The sequence below is a fragment of the Planococcus citri genome, chromosome 4 (assembly GCF_950023065.1).
Source record: "Planococcus citri chromosome 4, ihPlaCitr1.1, whole genome shotgun sequence".
Taxonomy (NCBI): Eukaryota; Metazoa; Arthropoda; class Insecta; order Hemiptera; family Pseudococcidae; genus Planococcus; species Planococcus citri.
The window spans coordinates 22,074,574-22,099,509 of NC_088680.1; the positions used below are offsets into that span (position 1 = coordinate 22,074,574).

The 24,936-nt window shown below is 33.8% G+C and overlaps 1 protein-coding gene across 5 annotated transcripts in view; it reads right to left on the reverse strand.

Moving 5' to 3' along the window:
* LOC135844663 (UDP-glycosyltransferase UGT5-like) overlaps nucleotides 1-24,936 on the reverse strand; it is a 448,533-nt gene that overhangs the window by 379,384 nt on the left and 44,213 nt on the right. The window contains exon 1 of one of the 5 annotated variants that reach the window (XM_065362955.1): nucleotides 4,423-5,015. The exons of the other annotated variants lie outside the window; for them this stretch is intronic. Coding sequence (XP_065219027.1) covers nucleotides 4,423-4,730 — 308 coding nt within the window. The 5' untranslated portion in view covers nucleotides 4,731-5,015. Of the gene's footprint in view, nucleotides 1-4,422; nucleotides 5,016-24,936 lie in introns of those variants that run through there. 5 annotated transcript variants of the gene reach the window in all.

Here is a 24,936-nt window from a genome sequence, read left to right on the forward strand (position 1 = left end):
CCTATTTGAAAAAATAAATATCCATCCTGTCTCTTTTTTTTATGTAATTTTTTCGCACGAAAAAGGAAAATTGGGAAATCAAGTTACGCCCAGGAGTTCCTCACTAAATTCATTCGTAAGCTCGATTGATTTTTTAAAAAAAAATATCGTCCATTTGTTTAAGAATTTTTCGGGGGAAATGTACAATTTTTTTTTGTTTCGTTGAAATGAGAGAAGGACAGAAAATGGAGCAAACAAGGAAGCAAAAATAAAACTTGGAAATGAGTAGGTAGTGCTAATATAAAAATATAAATCATACGTACGACTAGATAACTTGACAATGAAAGGTACGTATTTCATTATTTCTCATTGCTGCCAGACGACAGGAAATAATATAATTGATTCGAGGATCCCCAGGAAAAACTTTATCTTTCAACATTTCAATGGATATGGGTACGATGAGCAGATCGACTGCAGCAGTTAACATGTAAACATGACTGAATGTTTATTTGAATTTCATTTTTCGAGTGAGATTTTCCGTTTGAACCAAATGTATCAATCTCAATCAAGTCGAGTACTTTTTAAAATTTCTACAGATACATAGCCTAATTTTTGAAACCTCAAAACATTCAGGGATACGTATTTTGCACCGCTGTTGAAAATTCACAATAATTTGAAAAAATTCGTTTCCTACTACATACATATTTTAAGGTCAATTCTCTCCAAAATTTTGAATTTTTTGTTTTTTCTCATACCTATCTAATTATGTCTGATTAGGGATTATTATCAATATGATCGGATTCTAAATAGATTTCGTAGTTCGGCACCCCCCCCCCTCCGATAACATTCAAAATTTCACGCACGACCAGCAAAAAAATTAATTCCAGCACTTGGGTAATATTTTCAAAATTGAGAAAAATTGACAATATGTGATCAACGTTTGATTAATTCACTCCTTTCCCCCTTTTTAAGGAAAAATAACTACATCATTCAGGTATAAATTAGTACGAAAATGATTGCAATACTTAAATAAATAAAGTTGATTCGAATTTCTTTTAAATTGCTCAAAATGTGTTACCTAACTACTGATAGAAAAATGCTTTAAATGTGAAAAAAAAAACAATTGATTACATTGTCATGAAATAATTCCAAAAATTAATTCTTCTTCGAAATGTTTTTCTTTTTCAAATTTTTCTTTTAGCATTTTTTAGAACAGCGTTTTTCTAGGAAAATTGACACGTTTCTTCAAAAACTGGTTTATTATTCAAAAATTCAATTTTTTTAAATCTCAAAACTGTTTTCTAATGTTAAAGATTGACTTTTTTAAAGTATAGGTAAAAAATTAGTTTTTTTCTTCAATTATTGACTTTTCAATAAATTTGTTTTTCCTGCAAAAATGAGTTTTTTATCCTATAATGGACTTTTTATCCGGAAAGTGGTCTTTTTTTTATCGAAAAAACGAACCTTCTAATTTTTTTAAAATCTAAATGTTGACTTAGGTATCAATTTAAAAACTGGAGGTTTTCGTAAGCAATCTACTTCTTTGCAACAGTTAGTTATTTCTATAAATTTTTTTTTTTTAAATCAAAAAATCAGTTTTTTGATTTGATAGTGACAAAATCTTTTCATTTTTTTAGGGAAAAAATAAACTTACTATCCGCAAAATTGACTGTTTCCGCAAAGGGAGTGAGTTTTTATCAAATAATTGGCTGTTTTATCAAAAAATTGGCTAATCAAAAATGAGATTTTTTATGCAAAATACAATTTTTTTGGTCAAAATCATTAGTTTTTAATCTTTCTAATCCAAAAACTGTTTTTTTTTTAATCTAAAATTTGACTTGACCATATCTATCTAAAAGTTGACAGTTTTCTCCGAAAATCAACTTTTTCATCTATTGATGGCCTTTTTTCTGTAAAAATTCAGTTTTAATGCCGAAAATCCTTTTTACAACAAATTGATTTTTTTTTAGCAAAGAATTGGTTTTTAACCTGATGAAAAAATTGACTTTTTTAAAAAGTGGAATTTTTCTCCAAACGATCGATGACCTTTTTATCCATAAACATGGATTTTTCTTTCAGAAACATTTTTTGTTTTCATTTCAAAAATTGACTCATTAATTTAAAAATTGGCTTATTAGCCAAGTAATTGAATAATGTATAAAAAATAACTTTTTTTCAATCATTGGCTTTTTTCAAAAAAATTGACTTCTTTAAAATCGTAATTAATTGATTTTTCTCTACCAAAAATTTACTTTCTTTTCTTCTTTGAAAAATGGAATTTATTGCTCGATTGATTTTTTTTCAAAATGATGTTTTTCCTTCACGTAACGAATTATGATTTTTGTCAAAGAATTGAATTCTCTCACAAAACTGATTTATTATTCCTTTAAACAATTGTTTTTTTTCAACTTGGAACGTTCAAAATTGATTTCTTTTCTTTGGAAAACTTATGTTTTTCTGCATATAAAGTATCAATTTTTTCGAAAATTGGCCTCTTTTTTCAAAAAATTGACCTTTGAACAGCTGTTTTGTTCAATTAGTTTTCATGCTGTTCTGTTTGTTTTCAAAAAATACTTACCCTAAAAGTTTGATGCGTTTTTCTTCAAAAAATTCAGTTGTTTCTGAAAAGTTGTTTTTCTTTTCAAAATAGAAGTTTCATCAGTTTTTTGGTAATTTTCAGTGATTTTTATTCCTATTTTACTTACAGTTTTTATTTCACTTTATTGACTTTTTGCAAAGCATGTTGGTAATATTTGATCAACTTCAAAATATATACCTACCTAATAATTATCCACAGATTCTGTTCAATATTTGCAATTTTTTTTCTACTTGAGCTTACTTTTGTCTGTTTTCGTGACATTTTAACAAATTATCAAGTAAGTAATTTTGCACAACTTTGCTCAATTTTGTCACTCTTTTGACTCTTTTTTTTTTGCTGGATCAACGATTTTTGAGTTGATTTTACAGTTTTTAACTTTTACAAAATTTATTTAATTTTGCCATTTTTTTCATTTTTTTTTCTTTTTTGGATAATGTTTTTACAATTATTTCAATTTGGTGCTTTATATACGTCTTAATTGCTGCAAAACTGCATCTCAAATTATTTCGATCCAAAAGTTGAATTATTTTCAATTTTTTTTTGGATTTATGCATTGTTTCAAAAAATATTGTTCATTGTTTAGTGTTTTTGAAACACTTTAAGAAGTACTAAAGCAATTTTTGCAAAATTTTATTAAAATTCGTTATTTTTTGTATCACTTTTATGTTAAAATTCAGTGTTTTTGTCTCCAATCTTACATTTTTGTTGGTTATGTATGTATTTCGATGGTTTACAAAAATTATAGCAAAATTAAATTTTTTGGCATAATTATAAGTAATTGGAATCGTTTTTTGTAATTTTCAGCAATTTTCTGTTGCTTTGAGAATTTCTATTGTGTCTTGTGCAATTATTGCAATGTTTTATCAACTTTGAGCCATTTTCAACTATGTTTATAATATTTTATTCAATTTTCAAGCAATTTTTGCAAAATTTCTCTCAATTTTTCTGATGATCGTCAAATGTTTAAATCATCAAGTTTACTGGGCTAGAGCTTTTGAACACCCCACCTCTAGATTTTCAATTTCATCGAAGCAAAGTTCCATAGTTGCATGCAATTTTCATTTTTTTTTTCAAATGAAAAGTGTGAAATAAGTAGGTCACACTTGACTTTTTTCAACACTACAGTTGACTGTTATCAACATTGCTATCAATTCGGAGGTAAAATCAACTATTTTTTTTTACGCTACGTCATTCAAAATTATAAAATGAAAACACACCGAGTGATATGAAAAACCACGTGACGCTCAATGCATCAAGTACCTAAATAATTACTTGATGGCGCCTATCGTGAACGCAGCTGTGTGATAATTATAAAAAATTTAAACGTGTTTCAACAACAGACATAGATAAGGTGTCGAATGATGGCAAAAAAAAAGATTGAAATGTTTTAAAAAAACGAGACAACATTTTTAAAAAATATCACTATAGGTAATTGCACTCGCAGTAAGTTGATCAAGAAAAAGTCCTATCAAGTCTCTTCCTATTTCATTTTTCTCGTCTCATCCTATCAAAGGTATGTAGGTAATGAATGTCTTCTCCTTGCACTTTGTTCTTTCAGCGGTTAAGAATTAAATTAGACGACCTTCAGACGTACTATTCGTACCTATACAAATCACTTAATCAAATTTACAGAAGCATTCTCCTCACTTCATCACATCGTACCTATACAAAGTAAACTAAGGTAAAGTACACAAACCCACCGAAAAAAAATACACGCACCGCACTATTTGCCTAGTACGAGTACCTCGCGACCTAAATTGAATCACCTAACGTAGCATAAATCAGGCAGCATCCTTGGTGGCAGATAAAAAAATTCGAATAATCAACGCCATACAAATACGTACATATACAAAGCCTCCAAATCTTCTCTTAAACTGACAGGCAATCGCTTGAAAATGGTAAACGGAATATTACTAGTGTATTGAGGCGCATCGTTGTTCACATCTACGTGCTCGTAATTGGGCACATTTTCTTTATGAGGATACTTGCTGATAACAACGACCTGATGTCCTTTACGAGCCAACTCCAGCATGAGTGGCTCAAACATCATGAAATGACTCAAGCCATGATGCGGAAAAACACCCAATATTCTAGCACCGCCGCACAAGTTCAAAAGCGAAATTAATAACGCAATTAACGCGAATATTTGCATATTTATACGAGCACGTGATTCGAACTAAACACCAAGTTACGTACAATTACATCTACGTACATACAGATTCAGCACCAACTACGATAAATTTTTTTATTTTTGACTGAGTGCCATCAGATCGACGACGGTGCTGCCAAACTCCGTAACACGTATATTCGCACTTATCGATAGATTGAAAAAAAATTTCAAAGAGTAATTAAGGAAAATACTAAATTAACCGGCAGTAAGTGTACTGATATGATATTTGAACACCGACTATTAACTATACCATTTAACATAACGTGCGACTGACTACGAGCATAATGACAAATGTACCGCGACATTCGTAGACTTTTCAGTTTTCACGGTCGAGCTTTATGGTTAGCCCACGTAAAAAATAGGTCGGCGAGGTGTAATTTTAAACGATGAGTTTGGTCTAGGTAATTATTTGGCTTCATGATAAGATAACCAGATACTCATAGGTATTATCGGTGTAAAGATTCTAGATACGTATTACACAGTTGGTTAGGTCTTTTAATAATTATTGCATTGATTAATTAGCGAACATTGTAAGAACAAATTATAGCGTCGCTTCGAGCGATAAATTACCCATAGTTGCAGCCAAGTTCATTAACGATAGCATAACGTATAGTAAAAAACGACTCAGAAATTTTTCCAAAAAGTTAAAAGGCCTGATATTTTGCAAAAAGATATCAAAAACAAGCATTCATCTATGCATGCAAATAATGCAAATAATCTTGACATTTAAACACGATCAAAAGTGGGTACTTAATTCAACGAACTAATTGTAAATAGACCTACATAAGCCTACATACAGCTGAAAACACTGAATCAATTTTTTTTCACAGATCAAAATTAATTTCGTCGAACATTCAATGATGTGTCAAGTGTAGTGTAAACAATAAATACACTTTTTGAAGTGAAAAAAAAACTTGGAAATTTCTCTTTCCAAAAAAAAAAATTCTGAAAAAAAATCCAAAGAGCAAATCAATTTTGTAAAGAAAAAATGTATTTTGAAGGAAAAACACATCAATTTTTTCAAAAAACTACCATCATTACATTCAGGGAATGTACTTTTCATTAAAATTGAAATTGAAATTTATCAGGCAATAAAGTTGTATACAGACCCATTTCAGGAAATTGGAGGTTAATTCTTGAAATAAGTTAATTCATTGCAAAAGAACGTCAGTTTTTTGAAGAAAAAAAAACAAAACAAAATAGGTCAATGACCTGAAGTGAACAACCAATTGTTAGAAGGAAAGAAATAAGTTTGGTGAGGAAAATCAATTTTTTTCAAATTTAGCTAATTTCTTTTGACAAAAGTCATAGCTTGAAAGGAAAACACTGTTTTTGAAAAAAAAACCACAATTTTTTTAAAGATGAGATTTTTTTAAATGCGCAATCAAATTTTTAAATAAAAAATTTGGAATAAAAAAAAAACAATTTTTTGGATTTAAAAAAGAAAAAAAATTGTGAGGTAAGGAGATATTCTAAGAGAAAATCCATTTTTTTGGATAGTAAAAATCAAGTTATTAAGAACAAGACCAATTTTTGGTTAAAAAATCATTATGTAATTCAGTAATTCTATAAAAATCAATTTTCAGTGAGAAAGTATAATTTTTGTAAGAAGCGTTTACGTTTTTGAGAAAAGTAAAACTTTTATAGAAAAACGTCAATTCTTGGCGTAAAAAGTTACTTTTTTGCACAAAAAAAAGGTTTATAATTGGGTGAAAATCATTTTTTTGTACACCTAAAAATTCTCAGTTTTTTTCTTTTTTATAAGATCCATTTTTTTATGTTTTTTTGTTGTTTTTTTGCTTTAAGTATTTTTTTTCTCTCTTTTTTTTGTATTTTTGTATTTTTTCTAGTGTATTTCTGACCAGACAGCGAAAAAAGAAGAAACATTTTTAGTTTTAATCCCTTCTTAATTATAAGTGGTCTCTCCTGTAATTGACTTTCAGCTGTTGGAGAGACCTAAATAAAAAATAAAAAAATGAAATGTTAACAAGTCAATGTTCTGGATTCAGAAAAGTAAAAAGGTCTATTTTTGGAGTAAAAGCTAATTTTATGCAGAAAAAAACAAACTTTTTGGATACAAAATTATAGTTATTGCTCAAGTCGATTTTTATTTAGGGAAAAAGTCTGTATTTTGCGTAAAATTCTTAGTTTTTGATTTAAAAACGTCAATTTTTGGATAATAAGTTAATTTTTGAATTACATAAAACAATAAAAAGGTTTGTTTGTGGATGAAAAAACAATTTTTAAATGAAAATTCAATTTTTTGGATTAAATACCATGTTTTCAGATGAGAAATTTATAGTTCTGTGAAAAAAAACTACATTTTTTTGCAAAAAAATGAATTCTTTGAAAAAAACAAATTTTTTATAGAAAAATGTAAATTCTATGAAGAAAAAGTCAATTTTTGTGATAAAAGAAAAAAGCAAGTTTTTGGATAAAAAAGTTGTTTCTTTTTTTTTAAATAGAATTTTGAAGACAAAAGTTAATTTTTTTGAAAAAAACAGCTAATTTTTAAAGGAAACCACCAATCTAAACATTTTTGAAGGAAAAACTATTTTTTGAAATAGATGAACATTTTTGAAAAAGTGGTCAATTTTCAGAAATTAAAAAGATTTTTTTCCAAAAAAGAAATTTCAACTGTAAAAACTGAGAAGCAGGAGTTATTTTTTATTAACTTTCTTTATTACGCTTATTCAACATTTTTTTTCTTCTAATGAGAAAATTTTTATGCTTTGACTTTTTATTGCTCCAACATTCATAATGATTTGGAAAAAAAATGTCTGAATACGTCTAAAATATTTTTCACTAGTCAACACAATTTTGAGCAATCTTCAAAAAAATTAATCCAATTTTATTTATAATAATTATTCTTTTTCACATAATTTGCAATCATTTTCATTTCAATTCGGCAAATTTCATTTTTCTCATTTTATTATAATTTTTCCAGGAAAATGAAACTCAATTGATCAGTTTTTTCGTCCAATAATTTTTAATGCCAACAACGTTTTCCTCCATTAAAATCTAATACATAAATACAATTACATAGATATACGATTAGCAAGTATAGAAACGACGATCAATACTTGGTATATGTACACATACTATACTTCCACGCCTTTCATCGTCAGTTCCTATTTTTAATGAAACCTGATCATAAACTCTTGCAAAATAATCCAATTAATACCACGTGCATAACTTACTCACATAACTTCAACTGGCACGCGATTATAATGCATATCAGCTGACGTAGGTACATAAACACATGCAAAAGTACGAGTACGAGTATCTAGCTATCTACGTAGACCTACTGGAAACATTTAATAAGATAACAGGTGCTTAACGTCAAAACTCATTATCATACGCATTACTTCCTCAACAGACAGAAAGTGGAAATTAAGAAGGGACAAGGGATAAGTACCTATCAAGTACCAATCCAACTTTTCGTGTGGTTCTAATCCATACAAGCTATGTTTGTTTATGAACCTGAGGAATTAACCAGTTTGAAAAAATGTCTAAATTTGTGCGGGAATAACATTGTTGATAGTGAACAAAAAAGAAAAAATTTAACATTACCTCAGGTAATTTTCGAGCCGTTGATACATGAATTCCTCCAATTTCAATAACCCCAGGTACACGAGGAAAAGCTCCAAAATAAGAATAATGAGTATTGACCAAAATCAAGGACACATTTGCCACAAGTTTCTTCAAATGAGGAATCGAAGGTGGAAAATACTCCTCCAAATATCGTTGTGATTCAGCATTGTAAATCATCTCATATATGACCATGCCACCAGCAACTTCCAAAGTATTTCTAAGTCTGCCCATAAAATCCATACGTGAAGCAGTGAATCCCAAAAAATGCGGAACGAACGATGGATTATAGGGATTACCAAGATCACTACTAACCCAAGTAGGCAATACACACGCACTAAAAACCACAACAGGACACTTGAAAATGAAACCAAATGCGGCGAATAGTCTCGAGGTGAGGTACTCGGCCAGAACTAGATCAAATTTCGGTTCAGATTTCAAAAAATCTTGAAACTGAGATGATTTAAAAACACATTCGGTCCAACGAAGACTACGATATAATAATTGATAAGTTCCAATTGAGGTAACCTCGTGATATCCGTCCAATGACCATTTGTTTACGAGTACATTTTTGGAATGACAGTAAGTGATGTCAAAGAAAGTGTAGTTGGTTACTCCACTTCCCAGAGGACGGTTCGATATAAATGTCACTTGGTGACCTCGATTGATAAGTTCAATAAGTAGTGGTTCGATCACTTTGAAGTGACTCCAACTCATTGAAGTCATTGATGCCAGAATACGCGAACTGAAGGTGAACGAACATGACGAAACGAGCAAAAGAACAACGGCTGCGAAATTCATGACAGACGGATTTTTAATTTTCAACAGAAAAATGTTCACTCGACAAAATTTTAAGTTGTATTGTTTCACTTTCAATAGAACTATAAAATTACCACATTACACGAACATGAGCTAAAACGTCGGTTTACATTGTATTATCATCGAGATGAATTTTGCTTATCAGCTCTGGCTTTAATTATAAGTAGATAGATGGATACGTTCAAATATATAAAGAACAGAGAATTTTAAAGATGAAAAATTACCTTATCTTGCATAACAAACGTAAAAACTGTGCAGTATTTACATTTCGTAAGATCGCGAGAATAGGTATTTGCCTGAATCATTACGTATAGAAAGATTGACGAGAATTCAGTTGTCGGTTTCCACCCCCATCCCCTTCATTAAAACAGTTAATTCTCGATTTCAATCTTTGGGCCAAAAATGAAAAAAAAAATTACCAAATCAACCGAAAAATCTAAACTTTGATACAAATATTTACCCTTTTTTCGACCATTCAAATCGATTGGAAACGACTCAGAACAGTTTTCAGAAGTTCTGGAGCCTTCGGCAGAACATTTCTACGTAAGTGAACGATATGCAAAAAAACGTGGTTTGCACGATAAAAAGTAATTTGAGAACGGCAATTCACGTCATGCTAGTTCTCGAAACTTGTAAGTCCTGAATTTTTTGCCCCCCCCCCCTCTCATCACTCCAAACATTAAAAAAAAAATGATTTTCCTGTTTGAAAAGCCCTCTTTTGGTTCCAAAATTGCCAAACAAAATACCAGTTTTTTTGAAAAAATTTCTTAATAAGGTTATATTTTTTTTTACCAAATTTGTCCAAGTCAAAGAGTGTCATTTTTTTAAAATGTCGCCAAAAAGTGTCAATTTTTGGAAAAGTCAAAAAGTGTCACTTTTTGGGAGGAAACTGTCAAAAAGCGCCAATTTTTGGAAAAATAGTCGAGAAGTGCCCATTTTTGACATAATGGTTGAAAAGTGTCCATTATTGTCAACATTTTCAAAAAGTGTCCATTTCTGGTAAAATTGTCAAAAGGGGCCAATTTTTGCCAAAACTGTCAAACAGCCCTGTTCTTGCCAAGATTGCTCAAAAAATCCTGTTTTTGCTAAAATTGTCAAAAAAATTCAATTTTTTTAAAAATTATCAGAGGAGTGTCAATTTACATATATAGAACATCAAAATTCAATTCATACTTTGATTTCAACATACTGAATCGATTTAAGGTAATTTCAAATCGTTTTTGGGCTTCCAGCAACCTTTTGATATTCCAGATTTTCAAAAAGTAACATTAAAGCTGGACAAATCAATTTTCAGTTCATATATACGCGATTGGTGCTTGTTGGTGAACCACTGGACCGATTACACGCCATTTTTCCCAATCCATTTCTGACAGTTTGAAATTAACATTTTTTTAGTAATTTCACAATTGAAAATTGTAGTGGAAGAAAACGAACACACGAAAATGTTTTGAAGTTTTTATTATATTTTGAAACACAAAATACAAAGTTTATTCGCGGATTATACTTAACCGAACTTTCGCGTCTTATACTTAGTCGCGGATGAAGGTAAGGTTAGGTTAGGTTAACTTTAACCTTTGCACGTTCAGACAAAACCAAAGATCTCCAATGGTACTAGGTATCCACTGGGAGGATCAATGAGATCCCTATAAGACAAACCAAAGATCTCCAATGGTACTAGGTATCCACTGGGAGGATCAATGAGATCCCTATTCGACAAAACCAAAGATTTCAGATGGTACTAAGTATCCACACTGAGAATCAATGAGATCCCTATAAGGCTAACCAAAGATCTCAAATGGTACCGAAGCAGCCACAATGAGAATCAATGAAGTGCGGCCTACACATAAGTGAAGTTCTACACCTATGTTAAGGTAGGCCTCCCTAGCTCTTCTAGCTAAAGAAGATTAGACTTCAATAGCCCGAAGAGAACTGATTTTACCAGCGAATTGGCTGAGTTTATATACTCTGAAAAAGGTGGGTGCACTAGCTTCTCAGCTGATGAGGAATCTATCTCAGCTGTTTTGAGAATTGGTATCAGCTGATTAAGATTTGTATCAGCTGATTAAGTTCATCATAAAAATGTATGGTTAAATAAGACCTATCAGCTGACTGAGTATGCTCCTTGAAGGTGAAATAAAACAATGAAATTTTTTGAAATCCGCATAGTTTTTCATTGCTAAAATCGCATTTTTACGACTCGAAAAAGGCGAATTTGGACCATTTTGAACTTTGACGCATCAGAACTTTTAAACTAGATCGACAAGCCCAACATTTTATCGCGTCATTTTGTCCAAAATTTTATAGGCTTTCCAACGATATAAAATTTTTTGAAATCCCAGTAATTTTTCATTGAGAAAAAAGCATTTTTACGAGATAAAAAGGGTTGAAAATAAACAAAATGACCCTTAAATTGAGTAAAATTTATTAAAATTCATTTTTGAGGATACTGTATGGTAGGAAATATGTAGCAGTGCACAACGATACTAAAATCAGAAAAATTCACCGAATAGTTCGCCCAAAACTGCAATTTTTCGTCTTGAGCTTATCAATTTCTTGTTAAAATTACAACTTGACAAGGTACACCACAAATGTAGACCGGGAGGTTGCCTTTTGAACTTTGAGGCGTTAGAACTTTCGAAGCAGATCGGGGACCCCCATGTTTGATGGCGTCATTTTGTGCAGAAATTTATCCTCTTTCCAATGATATGATATTTTTTGAAATCCGCATAATTTTTCATCGCTTAAATTGCAATTTTTCAAGACGAAAATGGTAGAAAATGAGCAAAATGGCAGTTATTTTGAATAAAATTATCCAAAATTTATTTTCGAAGGTATTGTATGGTAGAAAAACTCCACCTCGACCAAAAGGTACCAAAGTAATAAAATTCCACCGAATAGTTTGCTCAAAACTGAAATTTTCCTACTTAAGCTCTTCTTTTTTTTTGCTAAAATTACCACTTGAATCAGGTACACCGCAAATGTAGTCCGGAGGTTGACTCTTGAACTTTGAGGCGTTAGAACTTTCGAAGCAGATCGATAACCCCCATGTTTGATGGTTCCATTTTGTGCAGCATTTTACCAGCTTTTCGATGGTATAAAATTTTTTGAAATCCGCGTAGTTTTTCATCACTAAAATGGCATTTTTGCGAGTTGAGTAAGGTGATTTTGGGCTATTTTGAACTTTGACGCCTCAGAACTTTTAAATCAGATAGACGAGCCCAACATTATATCACGTCATTTTGTGTAGTATTTCATCAGCTTTGCAATGATATAAAAATTTTTGAAATCTGCATAATTTTTCATCTAGAAAAAAGCATTTTTACGAAATAAAAATGGTTGAAAATGAGCAAATTTTGAACAAAATTTATCAAAATTTATTTTTGATGATACAATATGGTAGAAAAAATTCAGCGCAACATAATCATACCAAAATTGGAAAAATTCACCGAGTAGTTGGCTCAAAACTGCAATTTTTCGTCTTGAAAACTGCAATTTCTAGCTAAAATTACAACCGTGCAGGTACACCACAAATGTAGACCGGGAGGTTGCCTATTGAACTTTGAGGCGTTAGAACTTTCGAAGCAGATCGGGGACCCCCATTTTTTATGACGCCATTTTGTGCAGCATTTTATCTATTTTCCGATGGTATAAAAATTTTTTTAATCCTCGAAATTTTTCATCGAGAAATTTGCAATTTTTCAAGATAAAAAAGGTGATTTTTGGCTGTTTTGAACTTTAATGCACTACAACTTTCAAACCAGCTCTGGGACCCCCATGTTTTATGGCATCATTTTGTGCAGAATTTTATGAGCTTTCCAACGATATAAAATTTTTGGAAATCTTCATAATTTTTCATCGAGAAAGTAGCATTTTTATGAGATGAAAAATGTTGAAAATATGCAAAATGAAAATGACCCTTCTTTTGAATAAAAAATTAATTGAAATTCATTTTTGAGGAAAATTGAGAAAAATGAATTATCACGAGGGTAATTCATTTTGTGCTGTTTATTTAAAAGTACGTGTTGGTAACTGGTTAAATGCGTTTTCAGTAGTTTACTGTTAGTGCATTCATCCATTGTGCACTGAATGCAGAATGTGAATGGATTTAGACTATTGGCGCGACGCGACGCTCAGCGGGGTATCAAACAAAATGCAACGTATTTCTCCTATTGACAAATCTTGTTATTTTCGTTTTTGTGTAGCGAGATTTTTTCTACATTGCTGTTAGACAATAAAAATACATACATCAAGTTCGAAATCGACCATTCAATTTTTCGTTGCCAGAGAAAGTATCTGCTACATTATTTTCAGTTCGCTAATTGCTGGGTAGGAGGACAAACCAGCGATTCTCTTCATGAGTAATGAAAAATTTCTGGTCAAAAAACAATCGCAATTGATCGTTTTAACCATCATCACAGTAAATGGAGTAATAAAAACACGACATTATCAAAAAAAAGTTTTGATAATTTTATTCAAAATAACTGCCATTTTGCTCATTTTCAACCATTTTCGTCTTGAAAAATTGCAATTTTAGCGATGAGAAATTATGCGGATTTCAAAAAACTTTATATCATTGGAAAGCTGACGAAATTCTGGACAAAATGACGCTATAAAATGTTGGGCTCGTCGATCTAGTTTAAAAGTTCTGATGCGTCAAAGTTCAAAATAGCCCAAAATCACCTTTCTCAACTCGCAAAAACGCTACTTTCTCGATGAAAAACGTTGCGGATTTCAAAAAATTTCGTATCTTTGGAAAGAGGATAAATTTCTGCACAAAATGATGCCATCAAACATGGGGGTCCCCGATCTGCTTCAAAAGTTCTAACGCCTCAAAGTTCAAAAGGCAACCTCGCGGTCTACATTTGTGGTGTACTTTGATATGGGAAGGATTGCCCTACACGCTCAGCTAGTGATTCGTAGCAGCCTTTCTTAGGAAAGAGCCGCGAGATACGTACACTAGCGAGGTGTACACTTTGTAGTACACTTTTCTTACTCCCTAATACCGGAAGGTATGGTAATGTGGTCGCTGCTAGATTAGGTATATGATCGTCTGTTAATTAGATCAACGTGTGTCTGTGTGAGTACCACCCACACATACACACGCAAAGACGATCATTTTCTGTATTTAATGATTGACGTATAGGTGTCACTAATACTTAGACACGTAAAGACGATTCTTAAGTGTTTTGTAGGGGAACTGTCAATCAAACTACCTGTTAGGTCTACGTCATGCGAGGGCGTTGATCGTTTACACACACACATACGACTAACTAATGTGTTTTATAGGGGAAAGGATAGGGTTGAATCGTCTGTGTACGCATACACGCACACGGACGATCGTCCGAGTGTATTTTATACAAACATAATCGATATTAATCGGTTATATTCGGCTGACCAGCGCGCGCATCATAAATAAGGGTTGTACTTACCTAATTTCACCCCCGTCTAAGACAATGATCTATAAATAGCGATGCACGCGAATAAATCAAGTGTTCTTGGATGCTTCTCTTGATGTAGAAAAAGTCGGATGTTAGTTCGTCTTTGATCTTACGATTTCGCGATAGTAAGTTCTCGTCCATACCCGGAAGGGTAGCGCTTCGGCGTTATGCCTAATTTGACGATCGCTTGAACATCTTGTTCAAGTCATCCCTTTTTATGTCTAAACCACTTCTAGCGTGGAAATATCGGTTTACGCGATTGATTCTATCTTTTTCGTTTAACCCCTTTTGGGATTAATCTCCGATATTCCGGACATTGGGGATTAATCCAGTTTAATATCGCGAATGTAGCTTAAATCAGTTTAATTTGTTGTACAAACTTGCTTTCGAAAATAACTCTAAAAATAACGGTAAAAATGACACATTCAATGCCCGCTATTAGTTCAACATACGCGAATGTAGTTTTCATAAATCGATTTGGTCATGTTGATATGAGTGACCGAAATACCTCCGGAGTCTGTAAGTAGTTTGCATTTAAATCCCTAGGCATGCGTTCGCCTATCCAGATTAATTAAACTTAACGTAAATTTAATGTAATTGTGTCGAAACGTATGACGTCGCGTTTTTATATTGTTGTATTATTTTACACCCCTAATATCCTAATCGCGAATTAATGTAGTTTTAGTTTATCCATCTATGTCTTTATGTACGAGCATGTGCTCGTAAATAAGATTAGGTTACTGAAATGTCTCTATTACCTGTGCTATCTTTTAATAAAAATGTCATTGAAAGGCGTTTAAAGATGTTTTTATTCAAGATAGGATCAGGAATAAATACTGTTGTGGTCGAGTGAGAAATGCTAAACTCTCCCTTAATGAGCTAGTCAGGGATGTGATTCATTCGGAAATTATTCCCCACTAAAGGAATAATTCTAAATCGCAATGATAGAGGATAAATTCGAACCCTATTCTCTATTTAAACTATTCTTATCCGTCCCACAACATATTTATTTGGCGCCCTCAGCGTAAGGCAACTTCTAGTTTTGCATGAAACTAGTAGAAAAGTCTAAGCTCTAACCCACTCATTAGTAAGGTAAAATTCTCATATTTTTCAAAAATCGAAAAATATGAAAATTTTTCAGAGTCTTTTTCATGCACGATACATGAAAAAGCGAATAGAAATAGTTTCCAAATTTTTAGTAGTGTCTTAATTAGGTCAATCTTGCGATCACGTAATATTTCTTGGACTTCGAATGATTGTCAAAGTACAGAGAAATATTATGCTGATTAGGGAAAAAATCACTTTTAGGTCTATTTTTTCTGTCTTCTTTTCGAAAAATGTTGACTATTTTGTGAAGTACAAAGTGCGATCTTGGATTGTATTTTATTCTGGTTACGACATACCAACACCTCTTTGAGGAATGCATGGCTAGGTCAACAACTGGAATTTTTTGCAACTCCATTTTTTGCATTTTTTCACAGATGAAATTGACACTTGAGAAAAATCTCGTGATTCGCAATAAAAATACGTAACAAAATTCTATCTCATAAATTGACTCATAATTGGTACCTTCAAAACCTTTCGTGAAAATCATCTTATCCAACAGAGAAACAGGGCACTCTCCCTGGCTGACCTGAAGTAATGGTCTATCTCTTAATGTGGATTTTTTATAATCACGAAAGTCCTTTTGCTGGCTATCAATTCGAGTCAAAATAAATTTAATCAAATTTCTTTCGGTTCTCAGATGCAATAAAAAAATGCCTCTTGGAAAAATCATTTTATTCACAGAGAAACAGGGCACTCTCCCTGGCTGACCTGAAGTAATGGTCTATCTCTTAATGTGAATAATTTATTATTACAAGAGTCGTTAGTTTTTTCCTCGAAAAAAATGTAAAATTGCTTACGATCACCGAAATATTGATTAAAGAGAAACGAAGGTTGAAAAATCTAAGTTTCTAGGGTACTGAATTAGGAAAGTATTCGTTGCGAATTACATCAATCTTACCATCAAGATAGAAAAATAGTTAGAAATTAGGCTCACTTAGGAACTACAGTCTCGTAGCTATTTCAACTGGAAAGATTTGAACCATTAGTGTCTTTTTTCACGAGTCATTAATAAGTTAGGTTCGATCTAAATTTTATGTCAAGTTTATTCTTTCCTTAAATCCTTTCGTTAAGTCGAAAATCTCCATTTATGGTGGCTTGACCGCCTACTTGGAGTAATTTTCGACTATCTTTATCTTGCCTCTCAGAAAAATCATTTAATTCAACAGAGAAACAGGGCACTCTCCCTGGCTGACCTGAAGTAATGGTCTATCTCTTAATGTGGATTCTTTATTATTCTGAGAGTCTATGTCTTTTCCTTGTCAAAAACCTTCATTTATGGTGGCCTGACCGCCTACTTGGAGTACTTTTCGACTAACTTTCTTGGTCAGAAAACTCTCATTTATGGTGGCTTGCCCGCCTACTTGAGTAAGTTTTTTGGCTACTTATCCCGAAAACCCTCATTTATGGTGGCCTGCCCGCCTACTTGAGCAAGTTTTCGAAAAATAACCTCTTTCCAAAAATCTCAATTAAGTATGTAAATAGTTAGATTAGTTAGAAAAATGACTCGTGACTTAATTCGTAAACCAATCTCGTAATTATAGCCGCCTAACTAAAATTCAAACAGAATATTTTTAGATAGCAAAAATCTACATAAAAATAGGATGGTTCAAAGTCGTAGGCCAACGCTTTAAACAAATCTTATACAAAAAAAAAATAAGGTCTAAAAATAGTCTCTAACCAACAAAAAAAAAGGTGAGCCAGGTATCTCTCTGTTTAATGGATTTCATACACGAAGTCCAGAGGATTAGAAAGGTGTCGGTAACCACTTAATAAAACTCAGGTAAAAATCGCTGGTCTCTTAATAGGTTCGAGGGTGACGATCCGACGATCTGTTGGTGACAGTAGAATTATCTAGAAAGGTTAGAAAAACATGTGTCGTGTATATTTTCGCGCCTATGCTCGGAAATATATTACGATCATGTAATTAGTTAGGTCAATTAGGATTAAGATAGCTCAATGAAGCATAAGTAAAAACCAAAATTGTGATAGAAAACAAACTATTCCAAAGAAGCTATTAGATAGGAAAAATTTCCATACGTCATTATACTTTGTTAAGATCTGTAGAAAAATTAATATAAGAAAAACCCCATAAAAATCGAAAAATTACAAAAATTACAAAAAAAAAAAAATCACTAGACTAATAATTAGATCACGAATTAGTCTAAGTTCAGAAATCAGTATTAAAACCATCATCTTGGGTGTTTTGCCTAAGATGATTATTTGTAAGTCTTTGCAACGAATTATTCATGTTCATTTCTTATGAGCAAAAACTCGTAAGAAATGGAAAAATAATTCAGATTAGTTCTATCTCATTACCAAAATTTTCGTCTTGAAATTTCCAAAATTTTAAATACTCACATGCCAGTAGTTTGGAACGCCTACAAGCTACTTGGTCTTTTCAAAATTCTCCGATCATTTTTAATTACGTTTAATAGGCATTACTTTCTTTTTGATTTCATGATCTTGAATCAAACTTATTCCTTGCTTTTCAAGGTATTCTTTCGATTTTATCATCGTCCATATTTTCTATGGTGATGGAACGTCATAATTTTGAAATCTTGAACGCATGAGAGAAGATGAAATTTGGTTTCTCAACGAGCCATCACCTCTCGGCGTATGTGTGGTTCGAGGAACTAAAGTTTCATCAAATCTCATAAGATTCAAAGTGACAGTTTTGTCATCATAAATTTATAAACAGACGAATGATAATTTTCGGTCCAAATCTTAGCTTGCGAGAACGAAGGGTTTGGAGAATTCTTGAAACACATTAGTGGATAATTTATTCATAGAAAATCAATTAGAAAAGGTACCTTTGTCGCGTATTTTTGCGAGGCAGGTATAAGAAATGGGAACCCTGTAGTGAGACAGTGGCGTCTAAGTACAGATTCTCTATCTCTCTCTTGTCCGTTTTTTCTATCTCTCTCTAACAACCACTAAACATCTCGTGTGTATTTTTTCTTTCTTTTCTTTCGGTATTTTTTTTTTTTTTACACACTTATAAAAATCAATTAATTTTGGATATGCTTAGCCCTGTCTTATAACCATTCCCGAGCTCTAGTTATAATTCGGAGTCGCGAAGTTTATTCAACCCTAAAATATCCGTGTAATTTTTTTTTTTTTCTAAATAGGACTAATAATTTCGTCGAAAGAGGTGAAAAATATGTCACAGTACATATTTTTAAAGAGCTGAGAATTCGGATCACCGCGATATCGTAACCTCCGCTTCCCCGCCTCCACCCCCGCAAATTAGACTTACAAATTCGTATTTCGCTTGTCTCTCCCTTTCGAAAATTATTTTTTTTGTACATAGAAAAAAGATAGGGAATTCGCGCCGCGAAATCACGCATAGGTATCTTAAAATTTTGTGATCAAGATAGTAATAGGTACATACAAATGTGTACCTATTAACTATAAAAATCATCCTTTTCGTAGTATTAGAAATTCGTAATGTAAATAAGCTAAATATAAGTTTTTCGAAATAGGATTTTATAGGAAAATATGTATACGTACTTATCGTGTACATATTAGCCGCATTGTTCAGTTAAACACTCGCGTCTTTAGGACCACCCCCACACCTAGGATCGCTGTAAAGGGTTAAAAAATCATCCCCGCCCACTCGATAGTTAGATCAGAGGCACGAGCCAAATCAAATCATAATCAAAAATTATTTCTTGACTGGCTCTTGAGCTCTTCAGACCTTACCTTTCGAGTTCTTCTAAATTGCGCCAGCTATTAGGAACTTAGTATTTCCTCTCGTGTTTGATAATTTTTTTATTCTGTTTAAACTCACTTTTCAAAAATTTGAATTCTCATCTTCAAACTCACATTGCTATCTAAGATCATTGCTAATTGTGCGTTCGTGTATTTTTTTTTCTTTTCTCGAATCGAGTATTTTGCTGATTGTGCGTTCGTGAAATTTTTCTAAAAAATTCACCACTTCGACACTTCGCAGTTTTTTGCAAATTTCCGTATTTGTACCTTACAAACTCGTGAAAATTTTGTAAAAATTCTTCAACATCGTATCTGTGACTTATCAAATATCCGAATTTTTGTGCGAAATCGTGTAATTTGCGCCAGTATCGTAAATCTGTGACTCATCAAATACCGAATTCGTGTCTGACAAAAAATCGCGTTATTTGCGCCAGTACCGTTGAAGTTAGGGTAAATCTGTGACATTATCAAATAATTGAATTCCTTTTGGCCGAATCGTGATTATTTGCGCCAGTATCGTGTAGATCTGTGACTTATCAAAAATCCGAATTCTTTGTGCGGAATTATATTATTTGTGCCAGTACCGTTGAAGTTCGCGTCGATATCCGAATCCGCATTCGCAAACTCGTAATTTGTGCCTACTGACTCGTGCAAATTTTTTCAAAATTTGCAAATTTGTGTCCGCATCGCACTCACGCTATTTCGATATCGTTCCGGTTCAATCTGATCCAGTAATGCTCCAGTCCGATCCGATCCAGCCAAACAGTGCAGCTCAACCCATGGACACCCCAGCTCTAGGTACACGTAGTAAAGTGAGTAAAAAATTATCTAAACGCCAAACCGTAGATTGTGATAGATCAGTTCACAAATCTACACCCCCTGTTAACGTAAAAATGGCGGATTTAAATCAAAATATTAATAACCCCAGTGATCCCAGTGCTCCTAATGACCCCAGTGTATCCAATCCCCCCACCGATTCAAATGTTCCCAATGTCTCCACTGATAAAGAAACACAAGCCACAAGTTCTGAACACTCATTCTTTAGTGATCATACTCAAATCTTTGCGAGAGAACAATCTTCCGAGGATGAGATATACTTAATGCCAAGTTACGAAGGAATAGGGACCCAAGAGTCAGGTGCCCGAGAGAATTTATATCCGTTTGACCCTGAAGTATTTAGAGATACCACCAACGATAAAGTCTATGAAATTTTTAGAAATACTTGGAATTGGAATGAGAGAATTCAGACTGAAGTGAGACAGAATCTTGCAAATCAGAAAAAGGAATTGGCTTTATTAACAAAATTCATAACTAAGGCAAATGAGACTGCCATCTACGTCAATAATAAAGTATCGAACGTAGCAGTGGAATCGCATAAGAATTTGATGAAAGTAGGAGGATGGATAGATGAAGTAACTGATAAATTGAAGGCAACCCACATTGCATTGGATGAGACAACGGACGTAACGAAAGAAAATGCAACGGAAATTAAGAAAATCTCAAAGACTATAGACAAAATTCACCATGATAATGGAAAGCGTGATGATGGAAGTATGAGATTAGTGCGAGAGATAAATGCCATTAAAGAAAACATGCGTAAGACTCCACATGCTTCAGGAGTGAAGTCGAAATCGCTCGCAATTGATGCAGGATCGGTAAAGAATGCAGGAATTTCATTTACTGACGATCAATTACATTTTCCTCACGAATTTCTGGATGAATTTGATAACTATTTTATGGAAACAAACGCCCTTGAAGGCCATAAGATCCTTGCTTTTAAGGGAGTGATCCAAACTCGATCCGATCCAGCCAAACAGTGCAGCTCAACCCATGGACACCCCAGCTCTAGGTACACGTAGTAAAGTGAGTAAAAAATTATCTAAACGCCAAACCGTAGATTGTGATAGATCAGTTCACAAATCTACACCCCCTGTTAACGTAAAAATGGCGGATTTAAATCAAAATATTAATAACCCCAGTGATCCCAGTGCTCCTAATGACCCCAGTGTATCCAATCCCCCCACCGATTCAAATGTTCCCAATGTCTCCACTGATAAAGAAACACAAGCCACAAGTTCTGAACACTCATTCTTTAGTGATCATACTCAAATCTTTGCGAGAGAACAATCTTCCGAGGATGAGATATACTTAATGCCAAGTTACGAAGGAATAGGGACCCAAGAGTCAGGTGCCCGAGAGAATTTATATCCGTTTGACCCTGAAGTATTTAGAGATACCACCAACGATAAAGTCTATGAAATTTTTAGAAATACTTGGAATTGGAATGAGAGAATTCAGACTGAAGTGAGACAGAATCTTGCAAATCAGAAAAAGGAATTGGCTTTATTAACAAAATTCATAACTAAGGCAAATGAGACTGCCATCTACGTCAATAATAAAGTATCGAACGTAGCAGTGGAATCGCATAAGAATTTGATGAAAGTAGGAGGATGGATAGATGAAGTAACTGATAAATTGAAGGCAACCCACATTGCATTGGATGAGACAACGGACGTAACGAAAGAAAATGCAACGGAAATTAAGAAAATCTCAAAGACTATAGACAAAATTCACCATGATAATGGAAAGCGTGATGATGGAAGTATGAGATTAGTGCGAGAGATAAATGCCATTAAAGAAAACATGCGTAAGACTCCACATGCTTCAGGAGTGAAGTCGAAATCGCTCGCAATTGATGCAGGATCGGTAAAGAATGCAGGAATTTCATTTACTGACGATCAATTACATTTTCCTCACGAATTTCTGGATGAATTTGATAACTATTTTATGGAAACAAACGCCCTTGAAGGCCATAAGATCCTTGCTTTTAAGGGAGTGATCCAAACTAAAACGAGAAATTCTTTCCTCGAAACAGTCCGAAATGTCCAATCGTATCTCGAATTGAAAAGTAAATTTTTGGATTTCTATTGGGATCGTAAAGCTCAGAATGAGGCACTGAAGGCATGTCGTTATGAATTTGTAATAGTGAAGATCTCAAGGATATGGCGAATAAGATGTCGAGATGGGCCAGATCTCTCATACATCATCGTCATATGGATGAAGAAGAAATTATTGATCTATTGATAGGCAAAGCTCCAGAGGATTACCAAGTTAGATTGACTCGGGACGGTCAATCAATGGAGGAATTCTTAGAGAAATTAGCCAAATTGACTAAAATTCAACGTGACCCGGATAATGAAGTACCGATAGTATTTCGACGTCAGTTTAAACGTAGATACGAAGACCAGGTTGTTCCTCAAGGTGTGCGATATGTTAACAAATCGACTCAAACACCCCAAACTCAGGCCGTAACACCAGCGCCAAGAACATCAAACCCAAATTTGCCAATTCCACCGAACGATCAATTAATCGCTTTATGGAATCTCATAAAAACGGCACAACCTAATTTGAAAACTTTCAATCGTACCCCTGCGCAAACTGAAACATCGAATTACGTCTCACCAACCAAAACTGCACCGACTTATCCTACAACGGAAAAACCGGAACAGAAAACGATACTTCAAAATCCACAACATCCAAAACCAACGACGACCTTCACACCTCCCAATACGAGTCCAAAATTTTTTAATATCGATAAAAGCGGCAATGTAACCATGAACAAATTTAGACCAAAGACTCCTACAACTACTCCAGCAGCTCCTGTCCAAACCGTACAATTTGATCCAGAATTGAACGAATATGTTGTCATCGATACCCATCAGGATGATCTAACTGACCAAGTAGCGATGTGTAACCTACTCAACACCATATTCGAAGACACGGAATCAGAAATAGAAAGAGAGAGTTTCACAGCTGCACTCCAATCGTTAATGATGAACATACCATCAGAATCTGACGAAGCTCAATGCTCAACAGCGGGAAACGAAAGCCACTAGGTAGCCAAGGGGCAACTCCTAGTGACTTCAGAGCCCCGATTGAAAAATTAACGAAGACATACATCTGGGTCGGCGACGGATTATCCCATTATATGGCAAAAGGCGAGATCACCCCAGATACGGAACTTCCAGAATATCTACGAGACCAACTATCTCTGGAAGAACTCATCATCAGAATTGGAAGAGCAAAATTCCCAAGAAACTCAAACTACATCTTATCAGCAGGAATGTTAGAATTCAACTATTCACGAAAACCGTATGCGGTAATTGAACACCAACTACATACAATAGTAGATGCACTACTCGACAAAGATGCAGAAAGTATCATGCTACTATTTCCTGTGATGAAACCACGGATAGAAGGAGAGCTGGATATAAAGTTGAACCGATACAAGGATATCAAGAATATATACATACGTGTAGCCAACAGTCCAAGAGTTACGTTTTTGAAAAACCCAGCGATGAGATTCTTATATACGGAAACCGTTTTGATAGGAGACAAAACCGTATTGAGACCTACGATTGGGGCACATCAGGAACTTCGACCGATTGAACAAAAATTCCATCTAAATACAGCAATGAACAGATATTTCATGGCAAATATTGAGTACTATGACACGAGAGATGCAATCTTCTCGGAAATTGCCAAGATCAAACTAGCAAAACGAAAACTCAGGACACCACAATTGGCACACATCGAAACTATCAACTTCCAGTCTGAAGAAGACATTAAATGTTTTCAAGCGATAGTAACCAATAATATCCCTGATGAATCAGACAGTGATACACTCCAATGCAAAGAGATCAAATCAGCATCGGAACTAACACCACAGGACCTCGGTGAAATATTGATTGAAAGGATCAATCAATGGCCACAGTTACAGATCGACTACAACTCCGAAAAAATACAAAAACCCAAAAATAAAGGACTTGAGTCGATCGATGCAATTGATAACACCTACTTCAGTAGCGAAGAACCTGCTGACCCTTCAACCACAGCCCAAATAGTGACTCAGAAAACCAATGATCCAACGTGCACGATACTCATAATGGTTGGAAATAGGAGAGTTGCACTACAATTGGATTCTGGGGCACTTCCTAACGTCCTCTCTCGAGCTCTGATAAGAACATTCCTCGACGAGGCACCACAATGGGTAAAATTCATCAAATTGAAGAAAAAGGTCACGCTCAAATTAGCCGACAATTCGCTGATCCAATCAACGACTCACATTGTCGAAATTCGAATGCTAATTGGGACACAACAGATCAAGGTCCCCTTCTACATCATCAATGCTCCTGGACAAACCTTCATCATGGGAAGAATCTCCATGGATTACCTACGAATGACGTTAGAAATACATAACCGACTTGCAAGATGCGAACCACCATTTTGCAATAGCTTTGTAGTTCCATTCTTACATCCTGACGAGTTTCAAAGTGCACTAACGGTATTCGCAATGGACTGCGAAGATGGAGATTATGATTTCGACACCTACTATGACAATCCATCAGAGACTGTGTATTCCTTAACTGAGCAAGAAATACACGATGAACGACAATTTGCCAAGAATACGTACTTAGAAAATCTGCAGAAAGACCTAGAAGAGGCAATTGCAAACGGATTCA